The 22,386-nt window shown below is 41.0% G+C and overlaps 2 protein-coding genes across 3 annotated transcripts in view; one reads left to right on the top strand and one right to left on the bottom strand.

Moving 5' to 3' along the window:
• Positions 1–343: 343 nt before the first annotated feature.
• LOC106567818 (ras-related protein Rab-4B) lies at positions 344–7,576 on the top strand. Of its 2 annotated transcripts, none has more exons than XM_014137583.2 (8): positions 344–1,023; positions 1,344–1,424; positions 1,702–1,816; positions 2,285–2,347; positions 2,450–2,604; positions 5,483–5,578; positions 5,782–5,948; positions 6,207–7,576. In XM_014137583.2, the coding sequence occupies exons 1-7, from the start codon at positions 1,008–1,010 to the stop codon at positions 5,898–5,900; spliced, it is 645 nt and encodes a 214-aa protein (XP_013993058.1). In that variant the 5' UTR covers positions 344–1,007; the 3' UTR covers positions 5,901–5,948; positions 6,207–7,576. The 2 variants fall into 2 exon arrangements, with proteins under 2 accessions (XP_013993058.1, XP_013993057.1); XM_014137582.2 differs by having other exon boundaries at positions 347–1,023; positions 6,192–7,576.
• An 11,669-nt stretch (positions 7,577–19,245) lies between these two features.
• The window catches only part of LOC106568037 (nectin-3-like protein), an 88,861-nt gene continuing 85,720 nt past the window's right edge, over positions 19,246–22,386 (bottom strand). Inside the window, exon 8 of the mRNA XM_045692301.1 lies at positions 19,246–20,937. Coding sequence (XP_045548257.1) covers positions 20,770–20,937 — 168 coding nt within the window. The 3' untranslated portion in view covers positions 19,246–20,769. The remainder of the gene's footprint in view (positions 20,938–22,386) is intronic.

The following is a 22,386-nucleotide window of genomic DNA, read 5'->3' as shown; positions in this document are numbered from 1 at the left end:
AAAGACGACAGACAGGCAGACACAGGCAGATAGACAGACAGACACACACACACCCACATTAGGCAATATAGTTTAATTATTCATTAAAAAAAAATATCTACAACAATTTATGATTAGGTAGCCTTAAATAATTATCAGAAATATTTTGTTGTTATTTTATTTCACCTTTATTTAACCAGGTAGGCCAGTTGAGAATAAGTTCTCATTTACAACTGCGACCTGGCCAAGATAAAGCAAAGCAGTGCGACACAAATAACAACACAGAGTTACACATGGAATAAACAAACGTACAGTCAATAACACAATAGAAAAGTCTATATACAGTGTGTGCAAATGAGGTAAGATTAGGGAGGTAAGGCAATAAATAGGCCGTAGTGACGAAGTAATTACAATTTAGCAATTAATATAACTGAAATATAACTGACTGAGCCACAAAACACATAATAGCTGAATACATGTTATCATCAAAAGTATTGCAACTGACAGGTTGAGTCAGAGTAAAATATAGATCAAACAGCTACAGGCAACAGAGGCTATGTCCAAGATTATTCACCAGTTATCTTGACACCTCGCTGAAAACGGTTGTCACTATTTAGCACAGCCACAAAGTCATAAACCCCGCCTATTTCTACAATGAATGTTTTGAAAATCAGATTTTAAATCTAACCTTAACCACATTGCTAACCTTATGCCAAACCGTAACCTTAAATTAATACCAAAAAGCTCATTTTGTTTTTATGAATTTTAACGATATAGAATTTAGACTTTGTGACTGTGGTAACTAGTTACAACCTCGGTAAACAAATCATTTTACGTAGCTAGAGCGTTTACATTTTCGTCATCACGTCCTGTCAACCCTATGCCTCTGTCTTGGATGGTAAAAGACATGAATCCTTCTGATTAAATGGGATTTATGCCAATTTGTGAAATATAGTCTTCATATTTGATAAGCAAATAGTTTGTAATTGAGATTGCGGCACTTGAAGAGCTTGAAGACATCAAAGGAAATGACAGAAACGTATGGTAAGCAAAGCAATATCTGGCTTCAATGTCTCCTAACCTTAATGTCCGTTCTTTCGTCTGGGACAAGAAACAAGATGAAGCTTGCAAGCTAGATAGCCGCCTATAGCAAGTTGTCAACCATTACTTACAACATCTAGTTTTCTAAATCTGTATCAGTCGTTGCCAGGAACCCTAACCACTGCTTCTGTTTAATTTGTGAGAAAATGACATTGCTCGTGGCTTTCAACAACACCCTGCTCTTGGCTTCCGCCTTGTGGTCAGTCTGTAGTGTGATGTAGTAAATGTATTATGGATTTTTTTTCTCCATTATTCTTTTCCAGATTTCCTTTTTAAATTCTTGGTGATTGGAAGTGCAGGATCAGGGAAATCCTGTCTTCTCCATCAATTTATAGAAAACAAGTGTAAGTCAAATTTTTATCATAGTGATTATGTTGAACTTCCAGAAAGAGGTCATGTCATAAAGATCACTGCCCCCACGGACATGGTACTGTAATGTTAAAGTAGGGTACTGTAATGGTATTCACTACCAAGTTTTTGGATAAGTTTACTCTACTTTTACATTAGGCTGTATCACACAACAAGAAAGATGACAGCAATGCTCCTCTACCAAATGTAACAGAGAGTGTAATTAACTATGGTGTCTGTACGGTACTGTGTTTTCTGTTCTGTACCATGTAGTCAAGCAGGACTCCAGCCACACCATTGGGGTGGAGTTTGGCTCCCGGGTGGTGATGGTTGCCGGTAAGACGGTCAAGCTGCAGATCTGGGACACAGCTGGACAGGAGCGATTCCGGTAGGTATCTCTACTGGGCTCCTGAGTGTGGCAGCAGTCTAAGGCACTGCATCTCAATGCTAGAGGCGTCACTACAGACCCTGGTTCGATTCCAGGCTGTATCACAAGCTGCCGTGATTGGGAGTCCCATATGGAGGCGCACAATTGGCCCAGCGTCATCCGGGTTAGGGTTTGGCCAGGGTAGGCCGTCATTGTAAATAATAATTTGATTTTAACTGACTTGCCTAGTTAAATACATTTTTTATAAAAAAAATGTAAAATATTGCACGTTAACAGGAAGCATGTTATCTGTGCATGACTGTCTAATGTTATCTCAGCAGGATGTTCATTTGGTCGGAGAGAGGTCGTTACTGGGATCATTTGAGAGACATTCAAATGACTGGGATTAGATCATCAGATAGATTGGATTAGATCATGAGATAGTATTTGTGGATGTTCTAAGAGCCTGCTCCCCCCCCCTGCTTTCAGGTCAGTGACTCGCAGTTATTACAGAGGGGCAGCAGGGGCTCTCCTGGTTTATGACATCACCAGGTAAGACCCTGATTTAGACCAATTCCAAGTCTTCCATTGCAGCCACGTCAGTGAATTTTAAACATAATTATACCTCTGTGTCTATCTGTCTGTGTAACCAAGTCGGGAAACGTACAATGCCCTGACCAACTGGTTGACAGACGCTCGAACGCTGGCCAGTCCAAACATCGTCATCATCCTGTGTGGCAACAAGAAAGACCTGGAGGCTGACAGAGAGGTCACCTTCCTCGAGGCGGCCCGCTTCGCCCAGGAGAACGGTAATGTAGCCTAATGACCCTGCAAAGTGATAATGTAGCCTGATGACTATATAAGTCTGGGACCAAAAGGCATCTGAACAGCTTCTACCCCCAAGCCATAAGACTGCTGAACATTTAATCAAATGGCCACCGGACTATTACATTGACCCTTTTTTGCACTGACTCTCTTACACTGAGTCTATGTACACTCACTGGACTCTATACACACACACACACACACACACACACACACACACACACACACACACTACACACACACTACATAAACTCACACAAAACACACACACACGCATATTGACGCCACACACACTTTCACTCTCCACATACGCTGCTGCTAATCTGTTTATTATCTATCCTGATTGCCTAGTCACTTTTATCCCAACCTACATTACCTCAATTACCTCGTACCCCTGCACATTGACCCGGTACCAGGACTCCTTCTATATAGCCTCGTTATTGTTATTTATTGTGTTACTATTTTCAATTTTTATTAGCAAATTTTCTTCGTTTTCAAGTTTGCAATGTTGGGAAAGGGCTCGTAAGTAAGCACTTCACGATAAAGTCTACACCTGTTGTGTTTGGCGCATGTGACAAATATAATTTGATTTGATATGACCCTGCGTAGTGATTGAAAGACGGTTGATGTTTGTGACTATAAAGACGGGTGATGTTTGTGACTATAAAGATGGTTGATGTTTGTGACTATAAAGACGGGTGATGTTTGTGACTATAAAGACGGGTGATGTTTACGACCATAAAGACGGGTGATGTTTGCGTCTATAAAGACGGGTGATGTTTGTGACTATAAAGACGGGTGATGTTTGTGACTATAAAGACGGGTGATGTTTGCGGGTGATGTCTGCATCTATAAAGACGGGTGATGTCTGCATCTATAAAGACGGGTGATGTTTGTGACTATAAAGACGGGTGATGTTTGTGACTATAAAGATGGGTGATGTTTGTGACTATAAAGACGGGTGATGTTTGCGACTATAAAGATGGGTGATGTTTGCGACTATAAAGATGGGTGATGTTTGCGTCTATAAAGACGGGTGATGTTTGTGACTATAAAGACGGGTGATGTTTACGACCATAAAGACGGGTGATGTTTGTGACTATAAAGACGGGTGATGTTTGTGACTATAAAGACAGGTGATGTTTGTGACTATAAAGACGGGTGATGTTTGTGACTATAAAGATGGGTGATGTTTGTGACTATAAAGATGGGTGATGTTTGTGACTATAAAGACGGGTGATGTTTACGACCATAAAGACGGGTGATGTTTGTGACTATAAAGACGGGTGATGTTTGTGACTATAAAGACGGGTGATGTTTGTGACTATAAAGACGGGTGATGTTTGCGACTATAAAGACGGGTGATGTTTGCGACTATAAAGATGGGTGATGTTTGTGACTATAAAGACGGGTGATGTTTGTGACTATATAGACGGGTGATGTTTGTGACTATAAAGACGGGTGATGTCTGCGTCTATAAAGACGGGTGATGTTTGTGACTATAAAGACGGGTGATGTCTGCGTCTATAAAGACGGGTGATGTTTGTGACTATAAAGAAGGGTGATGTTTGTGACTATAAAGATGGGTGATGTTTGTGTCTATAAAGACGGGTGATGTTTGCGTCTATAAAAACGGGTGATGTTTGTGACTATAAAGACGGGTGATGTTTGTGACTATAAAGACGGGTGATGTTTGTGACTATAAAGACGGGTGATGTTTGTGACTATAAAGACGGGTGATGTTTGCGTCTATAAAGACGGGTGATGTTTGTGACTATAAAGACGGGTGATGTTTGTGACTATAAAGACGGGTGATGTTTGTGACTATAAAGACGGGTGATGTTTGTGACTATAAAGACGGGTGATGTTTGTGACTATAAAGACGGGTGATGTTTGTGACTATAAAGACGGGTGATGTTTGTGACTATAAAGACGGGTGATGTTTGTGACTATAAAGACGGGTGATGTTTGTGACTATAAAGACGGGTGATGTTTGCGACTATAAAGACGGGTGATGTTTGTGACTATAAAGACGGGTGATGTTTGTGACTATAAAGACGGGTGATGTTTGTGACTATAAAGATGGGTGATGTTTGTGACTATAAAGACGGGTGATGTTTGTGACTATAAAGACGGGTGATGTTTGTGACTATAAAGATGGGTGATGTTTGTGACTATAAAGACGGGTGATGTTTGTGACTATAAAGACGGGTGATGTTTGTGACTATAAAGACGGGTGATGTTTGTGACTATAAAGATGGGTGATGTTTGTGACTATAAAGACGGGTGATGTTTGTGACTATAAAGACGGGTGATGTTTGTGACTATAAAGACGGGTGATGTTTGTGACTATAAAGACGGGTGATGTTTGTGACTATAAAGACGGGTGATGTTTGTGACTATAAAGACGGGTGATGTTTGTGACTATAAAGACGGGTGATGTTTGTGACTATAAAGACGGGTGATGTTTGTGACTATAAAGACGGGTGATGTTTGTGACTATAAAGACGGGTGATGTTTGTGACTATAAAGACGGGTGATGTTTGTGACTATAAAGACGGGTGATGTTTGTGACTATAAAGACGGGTGATGTTTGTGACTATAAAGACGGGTGATGTTTGTGACTATAAAGACGGGTGATGTTTGTGACTATAAAGACGGGTGATGTTTGTGACTATAAAGACGGGTGATGTTTGTGACTATAAAGACGGGTGATGTTTGTGACTATAAAGACGGGTGATGTTTGTGACTATAAAGACGGGTGATGTTTGTGACTATAAAGACGGGTGATGTTTGTGACTATAGATAAAAGGAGATTGGTCCGTGTATCCATGTTGTCTCTCTTTGTTGTTATAAAAACAGAAGTGATGTTCCTGGAGACGAGCGCCCTCACCGGAGAGAATGTGGAGGAGGCCTTTCTTAAATGTGGTCGCACCATCCTCAACAAGATAGAGTCAGGTAATAACACACACACTTACACTCACTTATTACTAATAGCTGCACGAGGAGCCATGTTGTGCACTAGAGAGTTGCATGCATTCACATGACCTAAAGTGACAACTGTGTGTGAACTGTACTGAACTGTAGAACTGTGAACTGTACTGTATATCTATGAATTTGTTTTCTCATGTGTTTAATATGTGGATGTGTCTCGTCTGTAGGAGAGTTAGACCCGGAGCGGATGGGCTCAGGGATCCAGTATGGTGACACAACGGTGAGGCAGCTTCGCCAGTCGCCACAGGCTGGCTCAGCACAGGGCAGAGATCAGTGCAACTGTTAAAGGCTAATGCTAACCTAGCTCTAAGACACACAGAACCCATGTCTCCAGGTAAGTAGTTCATTTCATTAAACCTGTACTGATAACAGTGTGGCTGTTTGCAATTACATGTGTATTACAAGTGTTGAGTGTTCCTTCAATTGATCATCTGCTGTGATTTCCTTGATTTATGATTTTTAGAGCACTTAAAGATAGGCTTAACTTGTAGCATAATTTTGCTTATAATGTTTTCGTAAACTTAGGTAAACAGTTACATCTCTCTCTAGGGCCTGATGTAAATCTTTCTTCTAACAGTCTCTGCACACTCAGGCCTTTGGAGGACTGCCCTGTGACTCTTGACCCCTGCCCTTGGACTACTTCTGGAGAGACCCTGTGTAAAAATTTGGGCTGGGTTAGCATCTTGATCAGGAACTGTGAGGTAGGCTGTATCTGGGTTGTCACGGAGCTACTCTCCTCCAGGCCTTTCTCTCTCTGACAACTGCTCCAGTCCGCGTCGCCAGGGAATACAAGTGACATCAGCAGAGAGGACTGATCAGTTACAGAGCCAGGCCAATGGACACACACAGGACATTTGTTTTCAATGTCTTTACTCAGAAGCAGCCACAGCAGCTCATAAACCTCTCACTGTTCAAACTCTGATGGGACTGACATGGTGTAAGGAGAACATCAGACTTTGATTTGTGTCCAATCTCTATAAAAGTTAAGCCTATTTATTGGTTGTGTTGAAAACTGTAAGATATTGTAAATATATCAAAAGGAAATATAACATTTGTGATATTTGTGTACAATGTTTTAAGAGATTGGAAAAAAGCAGGGGACTTGTGGTAATCACCGTGTACACATACTGTAATGTGTGAATGTGTGTGTGAAAATTGTTACAACGTTAAAGCTGGAATCCTTATCGGTGAATCGTCTTGTTTGCTCTATTACAACAACAAAGAAGTTACTTCAAACAATGAACACTGTTTTTTCCCTCAGACATCATTGCATGGCAGAGGAGGCTGGTGGGAGGAGCTGTAAGAGGATGGGCTCATTGTAATGGCTGGAATGGAGTCAATGGAACATAGTCAAGCATATTGTTTCCATATGTTTGATACTGTTCCATTTATTCCATTTCAGCCATTACAATGTCCTCTTATAGCTCCTCCCACCAGCCTCCTCTGTAATGCACGCATGATGGAACGGCAGGTTTTCTTTCATTTTACCACAATGCTGGATGCTCATGTCCTCTGTTTCAAAATCAAAACAATAACAAATACGCCTATAACATCACACCGTTTCACCTTTCGCAGATCTCAGCTTTAATATCTTTGACTGACTATCATAATCTTCAAGTTTGGGGCAAACAAATAATATGTATTTTAAATGTGTAAGGTGTTGTGCAATGATTATCAAAGGGTTAAGGCCATATCTAAATCCATTCTAACCAGAATGTCATTGATAGATTAAGTGATAATTGGTGTAATTTTACTTGATGTAAAGCACAAATGTGAAAATCTACATTTTTGCATATATCTGGACTATGATCTTACGTATGACCTGTCTATCTATAAAATGTATCACTATGTGTGCTAGATGTAACTGTTGAACTGAAGAACTGCCCCTCTTTGCAAAGCCTGTATGATCTTGAATTAATAAATTATTAAACCAAATGTTCATTAAACTTTCTATTGCTATTACTTTCTATGTCTATGAGTGTGGCTAAGAAACATAACACACAATCCTGTTCCTACACACGTCAACATAGGATGAGTCATATTCAGTGATTAAATTGAGCCGGAGTCCTTCACCTAGAGTCAAAGGGAGGAGCCAAAGAGAAAAGTAGGATATAAGTAGCGTAAACCAAGGTTAGGGTTGTGGTTGTGGCTAGGTGTAGGGTTGGATGTGGTATTCTAAATTTCTTTAAGATGGTCATACTATGGATCATTTAGCTATTTGATTTTGAATTTAGGTATAAAAATAAATAATTTCATAAAATATTGAATTTGGCCTACAGCTATAGCCCAGAGAACAGGTTAAATAACACATTCATAAATGAAAAAAAAGACAGTAAAACATTTTATAATTAGAAACAAGGTTTTGAACTGTTTGTCGTTTATCTAGGATATAAGAAAGCTCAGGAAATATATAAATATATATATAATTTACACATACAGTGCCTTTGGAAAGGATTCAGACCCTTTGAATTTTTTCACATTTTGTTACGTTACAGCCTTATTTCTAAAAGATGAAATAATAAATTCCAAAAATTGTCAGCAATCTACACACAATCTACACACAATACCCCACGATGGCAAAGCAAAACATTAGAAATGAATTTTTTATTATATTACTTAGATTGACGCACCGGTGCGTCAATCGACTCTATGGGGTTACTATGAGGCTTTTAGCATGAAAAATCCTTTAAATATATATATATATATATATACAGTTGAAGTCAGAAGTTTACATACACTTAGGTTGGAGTCATTAAAACTTGTTTTCAATCACTCCACAAATTTCTTGTTAACAAACTATAGTTTTGGCAAGTCGGTTAGGACATCTACTTTGTGCATGACAGAAGTACTTTTTCCAACAATTGTTTACAGACAGATTATTTCACCTATAATTCACTGTATCACAATTCCAGTGGGTAAGAAGTATACATACACTAAGTTGACTGTGCCTTTAAACAGCTTGAAAAATGCCAGAAAATGATGTCATGGCTAATTGACATCATTTGAGTCAACTGGAGGTGTACCTGTGGATGTATTTCAAGGCCTACCTTCAAACTCAGTGCCTCTTTGCTTGACATCATGGGAAAATCAAAATATATCAGCCAAGACCTCAGAAGAAAATTGTAGACCTCCACAAGTCTGGTTCATCCTTGGGAGAAATTTCCAAACACCTGAAGGTACCACGTTCATCTGTACAAACAATAGTACACAAGTATCAACACCATGGGACCACGCGTTCTGTCTCCTAGAGATGAACGTACTTTGGTACGAAAAGTGCAAATCAATCCCAGAACAACAGCAAAGGACCTTGTGAAGATGCTGGAGGAAACAGGTACAAAAGTATCTATATCCACAGTAAAACGAGTCCTATATCGACATAACCTGAAAGGCTGCTCAGCAAGGAAGAAGCAACTGCTCCAAAACCACCATAAAACAGCCAGACTACGGTTTGCAACTGCACATGGGGGCAAAGATCGTACTTTTGGAGAAATGTCCTCTGGTCTGATGAAACAAAAAACTGTTTGGCCATAATGACCATCATTATGTTTAGAGGAAAAGGGGGGGGGGGGCTTGCATGACAAAGAACACCATCCCAACCGTGAAGCACGGGGGTGGCAGCATCATGTTGTGGGGGTGCTTTGCTGCAGGAGGGACTGGTGCACTTCACAAAATAGATGGCATCATGAGGCAGGAAAATTATGTGGATATATTGAAGAAACATCTCAAGTCAGGAAGTTAAAGCTTGATCGCAAATGGATCTTCCAAATGGCAAAATGGCTTAAGGACAACAAAGTCAAGGTATTGGAGTGGCCATCACAAAGCCCTGACCTCAATCCCAAAGAAAATTAGTGGGCAGAACTGAAAAAGCGGGTGCGATTAAGGAGGCCTACAAACCTGACTCAGTTACACCAGCTCTGTCAGGAGGAATGGGCCAAATTCACCCAACTTATTGTGGGAAGCTTGTGGAAGGCTACCCGAAACGTTTGACCCAAGTTGAACAATTTTAAGGCAATGCTACCAAATACTAATTGAGTGTATGTAAACTTCTGACCCACTGGGAATGTGATGAAAGCAATAAAAGCTTAAATAAATTCTCTCTACTATTATTCTGACATTTCACATTCTTAAAATAAAGTGGTGATCCTAGCTGACCAAAGACAGGGAATCTTTACTTGGATTAAACGTCAGGAATTGTGAAAAACAGAGTTTAAATGTATTTGGCTAAGGTGTATGTAAACTTCCGACTTCAACTGTATATATAGTGGCAAGAAAAAGTATGTGAACCCTTTGGAATTATCTGGATTTCTGCATAAATTGGTCGTAAAATTTGACCTGATCTTCATGTAAGTCACAACAACAGACAAACACAGTCTGCTTAAACGAATAACACACACATTTTGTATTTTTCTTGTTTATATTGAATACATAATTTAAACATTCACAGTGTAGGTTGGAAAAGTATGTGAACCGGTAGGCAAATGACTTCTCCAAAAGCTAATTGGAGTCAGGAGTCAGCTAACCTGGGGTAAAATCATTGAGACGAGATTAGAGATTTTGGTTAGAGCTGCCCTGCCCTATAAAAAACACTCACAAAATGTGAGTTTGCTATTCACAAGAAGCATTGCCTAATGTGAACCTGGCCTCAAACAAAAGAGATCTCAGAAGACCCAAGATTAAGAATTGTTGACTTGCATAAAGCTGGAAAGGGTTACAAAAGTATCCCTCAAATCCTTGATGTTCATCAATCCACGGTAAAACAAATTGTCTATAAATGGAGAAAGTTCAGCACTGTTGCTACTCTCCCTAGGAGTGGCCGTCCTGCAAAGAGGACTGCAAGAGCACAGCACAGAATGCTCAATGAGGTTAAGAAGAATCTTTAAGTGTCAGCTAAAGACTGGAACGTGCTAACATCTCTGTTGACGAGTCTACGATATGTAAAACACTAAACAAGAATGGTGTTCATGGGAGGGCACCACGGAAGAAGCCACTGCTGTCCAAAAAAAAGTTTGCAAAAGAGCATCTGGATGTTCAACAGCGCTACTGGCAAAATATTCTGTGGACAGATGAAACTAGAGTTGAGTTGTTTGGAGGAACACACAACACTATGTGTGGAGAAAAAAAGCGCAGCACACCAACATCAAAACCTCATCCCAACTGTAAAGTATGGTGGAGAGAGCATCATGGTTTGGAGCTGCTTTGCTGCCTCAGGGCCTGGACAGCTTGCTATCATCGATAGAAAAACTTGGGAATGAATTTATCAAAACATTTTGCAGGAGAATGTAAGGCTATCTGTCTGCCAATTAAAGCTCAACAGAAGTTAGGGGATACAACAGGACATTGACCCAAAACACAGAAGTAAATCAACAAAAGAATGGCTTCAATAGAAGAAAATACGCCTTCTGGAGTCGCCCAGTCAGAGTCCTGACCTGGGAGTGGTTTAAGTGAGGAAGGAAAATCAGCTGATATTGGAAGAGAGCTTTGGAACTTGCTTTCTTATTGGTCTATTAACTAATTTACCGCACGGTGATGTCACCATGGAAGACCAAAACTCCATCCCTCCAAAACAGCTCTTACACTAAAAGGGCATTACATAATTTTCACAATTTCACAGTATTATTCCAACCTCATAGTCTGGAAATATATATAAAACAACGTTTTTGACTGCACTAGGCCTTTCAGAATCATATGTCACACCTCTATCACCACAAGGAGGTGCTGTGGAACAACAAATGTTATTCTCCCATCAGTAAGCACGCAACAGGTAAACTAAGCTGTGTTCAGATGACATTTGGGTTTACATTTTTATGTTATTTTTAAGTTATTTGTATCTGATTGAAATGTTTTTTTAGAACACTGCCAGATCTAATTGGATGTAGAAATCATTGCAAAACAATCCAATGCATATTACAATGTATAAGTAGATAATACAGTCAGTAGTTACACCACACTAATGTGTTTGGCCTCATGCAGCGTCAAGCCAAACAATGAGCACCAGGCTGCTGTGTGTGACTGTGTCCCCCTGAGGGGCACAATGTGAGAGCCCAGTGCTGATATTATGACCTCTGACATCTATTGTTATAGCTGAACGGGCTCGGCATGTGACTAGACGACAGCTGGGGCCACAGATGGAAAGGGGACTCTTACTAAGACACGTGTCCCCTGTAAGGCCTTAAGTTGTCATCATCATCATCATCATCATCATATTCATATTCAATTACATGGATGCCTTCTGTCTTTATGACTTTCTAACTCCTTGTTGAAATGAAGTCTTTCTCTGGTTGAAAGGAAAATGTATACACCAGCTGAGTGCAAATGCACACATCTTAAGTCCCTGTGTTTGTATACAGTGCATTCAGAAAGTATTCAAACCCCTTGACTTTTTCCACATTTTATTTCGTTACAACCTTATTCTAAATTGGATTAAATAGTTTTTTCCCTCATCAATCTACACACAATATCCCACAATGACAAAGCAAAAAAAAACGATTTTAGATATTTTTACTTTTAAAATGTTAATAATAACTGAAATATCACATTTACATAAGTATTCAGACCCTTTACTCAGTACTTTGTTGAAGCATCTTTGGCAGTGATTACAGCCTCTAATCTTCTTGGGTATGAGGCTACAACTGTATTTGGGGAGTTTCTCAAATTCTTCTCTGAAGATACACACACACGCGCACACGCACACACGCACACACGCATGCGCACACGCACACGCACACACACACACACACACACACACACACACACACACACACACACACACACACACACACACACACACACACACACACACACGCTCCAGTGTCATTGTCAGATGGAGGTCTGGAAGACAGACAGACAGACAGACAGAGGGTGAAGGCAGGAAACCCCACTCCTTCATTGTGATGTATGGAGATGTCTGAACAGAGCCCCACCAATCCTGCTTTATTCGCCACGCCACCCCTGCCATGACACAGGGGTGGAAAAATGACAACATGCTGGCCGGTGCAGTGGAGTGCAGGCCTTGGAGTGTGGATATCCACCCTGGCCTCAGCTTAACAGTCATAAATACATAATATGCCCTCAAGGAAGACCAAATGGGTTAAGGAGACCAGGAGTCACATATCTCCTCTATATTCTCTGGGATCTGTGAATGAGTTACTGAGTCTGAGTGCACGGAGTAGGAACAGTACAATACAAGGCAAATACAGGAGCACTGCTCAGCCAACAACAGAAATGGCCATAATACATAGGCCACAATAACTGACAATGACAGTAGATGCAAAAGAACAGCAAATGGGGCCTTGTTATAAGCAGATATTCAATGTTTGTGAGTATACTTGGAGTATCAACAATGTGGTCTTCTCTGACGAACAGTGTATGGATTACAGTAAGAGAACTGGGGAATAGGGCAGAACGAGAAAGAGACAGAAGGGGATAAAAGAAGGAACGGGAAGAAAAAGGGGTTAAAGGGAGACTGAGATAGAGATTAGATGAGGGTGATCGATGGGCGGACAAGTGGACAGGATCAATCCTACAGTATATAGAGGCCATCTTGTCACAACAACACACCCTGACACACACACACACACACACACACACACACACACACACACACACACACACACACACACACACACACACACACACACACACACACACACACACACGCACGCAAGCATGCATACGCACACACACACACACACAATCACAGGGCCTCAAAAGGGTGTAGCTTAGATTGTGCAAATGTCTAGACGCATACTAACAAAGAATAATGGCTGCTATTTTTGTACTCCTGCGAAAAGGCCCTTTTTTCTCACTGTACAGACTGAGACTGGGCTGAAACTCAGAAATAATGATTAGGGGGAAAGGCTGGGCAAAACATTTCATTCCAACACAGGGAGGGTCTGAAACATGTCTCTGTGCATTCATACTCCTACTGGAAGCATTCTAGAGGGAGAGAGGCTGTATGTCCTTAAACAACCAGCATGACCTTTCATGTTTACAGGTGGAGCATCACACACAAAAACATACCATTTTATCCCCATCAAAAGCATTAAAGTACACTACATTATGAAAAGTATGTGGACACCTGCTCGTCAAAAATCTCATTGCAAAATCATGGGCATTAATATGGACTTGGTCCCCCCTTTGTTGCTATAACAGCCTTCCCTCTTCTGGGAAGGCTGTCCACTAGATGTTAGAACATTGCTCTGGGAACTTGCTTCCATTCAGCCACAAGAGCTTAGTGAGGTTGGGCACTGATGTCGGGCGATTAGGCCTGGCTCGCAGTCAGCATTCCAAAGGTGTTCGATGGGGTTGAGGTCAGGGCTCTGTACAGGCCAGTCAAGTTCTTCCACACCGATCTCAACAAACCATTTCTGTATTGACCTCGCTTTGCGCATGGGGCATTGTCATGCTGAAACAGGAAAGGTCCTTCCCCAAACTGTTGCCACAAAGTTGGAAGCACAGAATTGTCTAGAATGTCATGTATGCTGTAGGGTTAAGATTTCCCTTCACTGGAACTAAAGGGCTAGACCGAACCAACAGCCCCAGACCATTATTCATCCTCCACCAAACTTTACAGTTGGCACTATGCATTCGAGCAGGTGGCGTTCTCCTAGCATCCGTCAAACCCAGATTCATCCATCGGACTGCCAGATGGTGAAGTGTGATTTATCACTCCAGAGAACCCATTTCCATTGTTCCAGAGTCCAATGGCGGCGAGCTTTACACCACTCAGTCCAACGCTAAGCAAAGTGCATGGTGATCTTAGGCTTGTGTGCAGCTGCTTGGCCATGGAAACCCATTTCATGAAGCTCCCGACGAACAGTTATTGTGTTGACGTTGCTTCCAGAGGCAGTTTGGAACTCAGTAGTGAGTGTTGCAACCGAGGACAGATGATTTTTAAGTGCTACTCACTTCAGCACTCGGCAGTCCCGTTATGTGAGCTTGTGTGGCCTACCACTTCACGGCTGAGCCGTTGTTGATCCTAGACGTTTCCACTTCACAAAAACAGCACTTACAGTTGACCGGGGCAGATCTAGCACGATAGAAATTTGACACACTGACTTGTTGGAAAGGTAGCATCCTATGACGGTGCCAAGTTGAAAGTCACTGTGCTCTTCAGTAAGTCCATTCTACTGCCAATGCTTGTCTATGGAGACTGCATGGCTGTGTGCTCAATTTTATACACCTGTCAGAAACGGGTGTGGCTGAAATAACCGAATCCACTCATTTGAAGGGGTGTCCACATACTTTTGTATATATAGTGTATATTATCCAACAATGAGGTACACATTTATTCTCATATCACAGTGTCAAATATATACAGTTGAAGTCAGAAGTTTACATACACTTAGGTTGGAGACATTAAAACTCGTTTTTCAACCACTCCACAAATTTCTTGTTAACAAACTATAGTTTTGGCAAGTCGGTTAGGACATCTACTTTGTGCATGACACAAGTAATTTTTCCAACAATTGTTAATTAACAGACAGATTATTTCACTTATAGTTCACTGTATGACAATTCCAGTGGGTCAGAAGTTTACAATACACTAAGTTGACTGTGCCTTTAAACAGCTTGTAAAATTCCAGAAAATGATGTCCTGGCTTTAGAAGCTTCTGATAGGCTAATAAACATAATTTGAGTCAATTGGAGGTATACCTGTGGATGTATTTCAAGGCCTAACTTCAAACTCAGTGCCTCTTCGCTTGACATCATGGAAAAATCTAAAGAAATCAACCAAGACCTCAGAAGAAAATTGTAGACCTCCACAAGTCTGGTTCATCCTTGGGAGAAATTTCCAAACACCTGAAGGTACCACGTTCATCTGTACAAACAATAGTACACAAGTATCAACACCATGGGACCACGCAGCCGTCATACCGCTCAGGAAGGAGACGCATTCTGTCTCCTAGAGATGAACGTACTTTGGTGCGAAAAGTACAAATCAATCCCAGAACAACAGCAAAGGACCTTGAAGATGCTGGAGGAAACAGGAACAAAGGTATCTATATCCACAGTAAAACGAGTCCTATATCGACATAACCTGAAAGGCCGCTCAACAAGGAAGAAGCCACTGCTCCAAAACCGCCATAAAAACAGCCAGACTATGGTTTGCAACTGCACATGGGGACAAAGATCGTACTTTTTGGAGAAATGTCCTCTGGTCTGATGAAACAAAAATAGAACTGTTTGGCCATAATGACCATCGTTATGTTTAGAGGAAATAGGGGGAGGCTTGCAAGCTGAAGAACACCATCCCAACCGTGAAGCACAGGTGTGGCAGCATCATGTTGTGGGGGTGCTTTGCTGCAGGAGGGACTGGTGCACTTCACAAAATAGATGGTATCATGAGGCAGGAATATTATGTGGATATATTGAAGCAACATCTCAAGAAATCAGTCAGGAGGTTAAATCCTGGTCACAAATGGGTCTTCCAAATGGACAATGACCCCAAGCATACTTCCAAAGTTGTGGCAAAATGGCTTAAGGACAACAAAGTCAAGGTATTGGAGTGGCCATCACAAAGCTCTGACCTCAATCCTATAGAAAATTTGTGGGCAGAACTGAAAAAGCGTGTGCGAGCAAAGAGGCCTAGAAACCTGATTCCGCTACACCAGCTCTGTCAGGAGGAATGGGCCAAAATTCACCCAACTTATTGTGGGAAGCTTGTGGAAGGCTACCCGAAACGTTTGACCCAGGTTAAACAATTTAAAGGCAATGCTACCAAATTCTAATTGAGTGTATGTAAACTTATGACCCACTGGGAATGTGATGAAAGAAATAAAAGCTGAAATAAATCATACTCTCTACTATTATTCTGACATTTCACATTCTTAAAATAAAGTGGTGATCCTAACTGACCAAAGACAGGGAATTTTTACTCTGAATAAATGTCAGGAATTGTGAAAAACTGAGTTTAAACGTATTTGGCTAAGATATATGTAAACTTCCGACTTCAACTGTACATGCAAATATGGGTTTGTGGAGAAATACTTTTATCGACTTTATGAGCAAGAGCTGCTCTGGTTTTCTTGTACCTCTGTGTTAGACTAGGTTTTATAGATAAGCTTTCAGAAACAATATGTTCCTCCCCCATTTAGATGTCATGAGCTGGACTTGGCTAATAGTGTTTGTCTCCCTGCTGTGGACTGCTCTGTAAACAACCTGCTGGCTGTTGATCGGTGATAAACCACTTCTATAAATGGTCACAGATCAATACTGAGAAATATGAATAAATTTATAGCACTTTTGTGTTCTTCTTAGCCTGATTTATAGGTGTTTCACAGTGCTATAGAGAGCATAACTGGCTCTGAGCTCCACTGATTGAGTCATTCAGAGGGCTCAGTCTGTACTGGGAGGTGAGGAGGAACAGAAATACTACAATGCATTGAACGAGGCAAACAAGCACACACGCACGCACATGCAGGCATGGTGAGAGACACACACATGCAGCCGATTTCAACAGATGGCACATCACCAAGTATGGTGCCCGTGATCACCCCTGAATGGTTTTAAAGACTCGCCCCTCTCATCTCCCCTCCCTCATCCTTCATCCTTCATCCCTTCTTTCTTCACTGCTTCGCCACAAAGCCATCAATTATTCCATACCTGTCTCCATGGCACTGGATTTCTTCATCCACCTTTTCCAGCAGTGAAATAAATTATATGACAAACAGCTCAGGGGAAGAAGAAAGGCCAAGCCCCTCCTCTTAAGGGCAGTAAATTGCTCGAGTCTGGCCCCCTATCCACCATTCATGTCTCAGGCGAGAGAGAGAGAGAGAGAGAGAGAGAGAGAGAGAGAGAGAGAGAGAGAGAGAGAAAGAAACAGAGGAGAGAGAGAGAGATAGAGAGAAATACATTTTCCTATATGGATAACTTTTCCTGGGTTGTGAAAACTGTTGTACGACCGAATCCTCATGACCTGACGCCATCACTGTGGCTGTCCAGTCCAGCCACTGGCACACAAACATGTTGACAGCGCTAGTTTAACAACACCTCAAAAGGTTTTAACCACTGTTATGGGTCACATATAATCACTCTCACCGTCACCGTTTTACTGCTGGGTCTCTGACAGAAGAGTTGGAGTCCCTCTTCCCTCCATGGGCAGAACATTTCCTGGATAGAAATGATGATGATGATGATGATGATGATAGGCCCTCACTGACCTGAAGCAGAGCTGATATCTGTCAAGGACTGCTTCAGGTGTCTCTGCAGGCATACGATTATTCTAGATATATTTCCTGGCTGTATCTGCGTGTCGAGACGTTACTCATTCTCTATCTGGCCTGTACACCAGCACATTAACAGGGGAGCACTATTCATTAAACTAACAGGGAGGATGTATGTCTGGAAGAGGCCAGTACGTAGGACAGCTGCTGGCCAAAAGAAGAAATCCCTCTGTGAACATGTGAACAAACTGAAAATCCATTCATAAACTCATATTTCATTTCTAAAATGTCTTGTTGCCCTTTAAGACCAGTCTAAATTAAACATTACATTTAACTATGTATGAGCTGACAGCCTTATGCAGGATGAGGTAGCCTCTTTAGGAATGTGCTGAGATCAGTTCCCAAACCACCAATGCTATCCTACACATACCATCATAACGATACTTGTTGTACAGGAGAACTACAAAAGGGAACTCCTCTACTCCCGCAATGTATTTTTGCAGTCCAATCCCAAACTACCCACCATTAGGCTACATGACGTCACAGCCCAAAACTGAGTTCAAACCAATGATGTATATAAAAACTGGATTGCTGATGCTATGTATTGGTCAATGGGAGGCTTTGCAGCCACCGGTCGGCCATATCGGCACTCCTCAGTGGCCATACGGAGCAGTCCTCCATAAGAATGAATGCAATTCTACAATATTTCAATTAAATATTTAAAGGACGAAATTACATGTATTTTTTGTTGTAGATAGTAACATTAAAACTTTCTCAAAGTTACACTTTATTTTTTATTTGTTTTATTTTTATGTTTAGCTAACATAATATAATTAAAAAATATGCATTCATATGTCAATACTAGAATAAAGGTGGCAAAAACAAATGTAGACATTAATAAATGCATTTCCATAGCTTCCAAAATAATTTTTTTACAATGGTGGGGGATTGCCAAGATGGAGTGGCTTCAAAACAGCGCCCCCTATCAGTCATGTAGTGTATATATAAATCATTGGTCCAGACAGTCTCTAATCTTTAGCCCCTCGGGATGGTCTGGTAAAACTAGCCCCTCACACACTTATGCCGTTCTACTCGTGCATCAGCAGGGCAGTTTGTTAGCTGATGGAAACTGAGCGAGGTTTTCCCGGGAATTAACACATTTGTATATTTTATTAGTTATTGCATTCCTGAGAGCTTATTCACCAGTGACAGGGAAACAAACAATGGCCTTATTGTGGGTTGGAGCTCAGCTAGAGCCCTGGTCCCTACCAGCCTGGCCAGGAGAGGAGAAGCACAGAGCTCATCAGCACTCTGTTATGTGGGGCTCAGGTCCTTAGCAGAATCCTGTCTAGGGCTTATACTGCCCTTCCTATCATTTGACCATATGACGATGTCATACAAACAGACTACTTATATTGTATAAATATGATGGTAAAAACATTTAATAAATACCACTGTGTAATAAACATAATGTTTAATATAAAAAAAATAAGAAAACAGTGCATATATTTAACTAGTCACAATGGAAGAATTACAATAAAAAAAACGGATCATATCTATAGTGGAAAGGATCCCCCTTCAAATATTAACATGGCACAAGAAAATTTGAAAAACTACAAACTTGCAATGAAAAAAACTAAATCTGATTTTCTCACTGACGAAAGAATGATTAATGTTTAAATTTCATGTGCGGAAGTAAATATTTTACATGATTCAGTTGACTTCTCAAAACACTAGAACTACACCACATTTATCTTTTCTGAACATTTTAGTTCTGAACATTTGAATACAGCAAATTTACATTATATGTTACTATCTGAATGCTACTCAATGAAATAGTTGATCCTGATGTAACACAAGTGACTGGTCCTTCAGACCAGGATTTTCCAAACACGGGAACTGGGGCCCGCCCTGGGTGCACTTTTAGTTATTTTCCCCTAGCACTATACAGCTGATTCAAATTATCAGAGCTTGATGACAAGTTGATTATCTGAATCACCTGTGTAGCGCTAGGGCAGAAAACAAAACGTGCACCCAGGGGGCGTCCCAGGACCGAGTTCGGGAAACTCTGCTTCAGACAATGTTGTCATCTTTGTTCTTATACCAGAAAGTTAGAATCCTACTAAATTGGCTGCGTGTTTACCAGAACAATTTTGAGATATGTCTGATATTTAATACCACAATTATATAAATATTTATTACATTTATTTCAGTAGTTTAGCAGACGCTCTTATCAAGAGTGACTTACAGTTAGTGCATTCATCTTAAGATAGCTACCACATATCTCAGTCATAGTCAGTACATTTATCCTCAATAAAGTAGCTATCAGCAAAGTCAGTGCTATTGGGGGGGAACAAGTCAAGTACGAGTGTTAGGGGGGTGCTGTGGGATTATATAAGAGGGTTTCCGATGTCTTAATTAGGTTTAAATCTAATTCAAAAAGCATAACTGAACACAGGATTATCACATAATTACAATATTACTATAGCTACCGTGACATAGTAATTTATTTCACTCCTATACAGGTTAAAGATTAGTACGGTGTGTTCATATTATTCCACTCCTATATAGTACACAACAGAGATTAGTGCGTTGTTTTAAATAGCTATTTTGTCGTACTGTACCAAGTCGGTTTCCTCCCATTCCCCCTACCGTTATGCTCTGTTTATTAATGTGGTTGGGAACAGAAAAGGTGTGTGGTGGTTTATGGTAGTGGAGCGGAGGGGGTGTATGGATGTGTTCCTCAGAGAACCTCAGCAGTTTATGCTTCGGCCTCATTAGTCTTGTTTCTTACAGCTCATAACTGCTACTCTCAAATGAGTTTAAATGTGGAGTAGACACATCTGTGAAGGCTTGGTCAAATCATGAGCTGTTTCTTTGCCTGCGTTCTTCACATTGTAAAGGATGGCCTCTGGGAGCATGCATGGCGTTGGGTGGGGACGGGGTGAGTGATTGATTGACAGGTCCATAGAAGGGCTCAAGATGTGTCTGTCACACATAGTTTTCCCGGTGGTTGATGTAGACGCGGTCCGTCCCATGCTGGTGACACACCCATTCCTGATAAGACAGTGGCTGGTGGGAGTGGCTTCGGGGTTCCCGGGGCGCGAGCCTGGTGGGTGTTCTCTCTGCCATCTCAAACCGTCGATCAGCCCTGCGAGTCTGCAACACACAACAAAGAGGACGGGATGACACTCTCAGTCGCTGTTGATATACAATAAACATATCATATTCCAGAAATTAAAAAAACTTTCCATTTCAATCCTAAATATATGCAGCTAAAAAAGAATATCAAAGATGTGTGAGTTGTAAAGGATGTTGTTTAGGTAGGCACTGAATCAGTAGAGAGGGGCTCACAAAGGAGAGATGTTAATTGGATGGAAATGACTGTTCTCCCAGTAGTCCAAACAGACAGCAGCCATTGTTGGAAATACTAGACCCAAGCTCTACATACACAGATATTCATTTAAAAACAGGGAGAAAAGAAACCTTACTCGTGGGTGGTTTCAATAGTATTCTTGTCTGTGTACGCATCTGATAAATTACTAAAATGGAAATATTCTTGTAGTGTTATTTGCAGACATAACTGCAAATATGTCTGTCGGAAAGATATCAGTTTGTCTCTGTGAATGGTTTGTCCTCTGACAAATCAATTGTAAATTTCGGTGTTCCTCAAGGTTCCGTTTTAGGACCACTATTGTTTTCACTATATATTTTACCTCTTGGGGATGTCATTCGAAAACATAATGTTAAATTTCACTGCTATGCAGACGACACACAGCTGTACATTTCAATGAAACATGGTGAAGCCCCAAAATTGCCCTCGCTAGAAGCCTGTGTTTCAGACATAAAGAAGTGGATGGCTGCAAACTTTCTACTTTTAAACTCGGACAAAACAGAGATGCTTGTTCTAGGTCCCAAGAAACAAAGAGATCTTCTGTTGAATCTGACAATTAATCTGGATGGTTGTACAGTCGTCTCAAATAAAACTGTGAAGGACCTCGGCGTTACTCTGGACCCTGATCTCTCTTTTGAAGAACATATCAAGACTGTTTCAAGGACAGCTTTTTTCCATCTACGTAACATTGCAAAAATCAGAAATTTTCTGTCCAAAAATGACGCAAAAAAATTAATCCATGCTTTTGTTACTTCTAGGCTGGACTACTGCAATGCTCTACTTTCCGGCTACCCGGATAAAGCACTAAATAAACTTCAGTTAGTGCTAAATACGGCTGCTAGAATCCTGACTAGAACCAAAAAATTTGATCATATTACTCCAGTGTTAGCCTCCCTACACTGGCTTCCTGTTAAGGCAAGGGCTGATTTCAAGGTTTTACTGCTAACCTACAAAGCATTACATGGGCTTGCTCCTACCTATCTTTCCGATTTGGTCCTGCCGTACATACCTACACGTACGCTACGGTCACAAGACGCAGGCCTCCTAATTGTCCCTAGAATTTCTAAGCAAACGGCTGGAGGTAGGGCTTTCTCCTATAGAGCTCCATTTTTATGGAATGGTCTGCCTACCAATGTGAGAGACGCAGACTCAGTCTCAACCTTTAAGTCTTTACTGAAGACTTATCTCTTCAGTAGGTCCTATGATTAAGTGTA

The sequence above is a fragment of the Salmo salar genome, chromosome ssa13, assembly GCF_905237065.1.
Source record: "Salmo salar chromosome ssa13, Ssal_v3.1, whole genome shotgun sequence".
Lineage (NCBI taxonomy): Eukaryota > Metazoa > Chordata > Actinopteri > Salmoniformes > Salmonidae > Salmo > Salmo salar.
The sequence above is the reverse complement of the archived record's forward strand: the minus strand, read 5'-3'. Positions and strand labels throughout refer to the sequence as shown.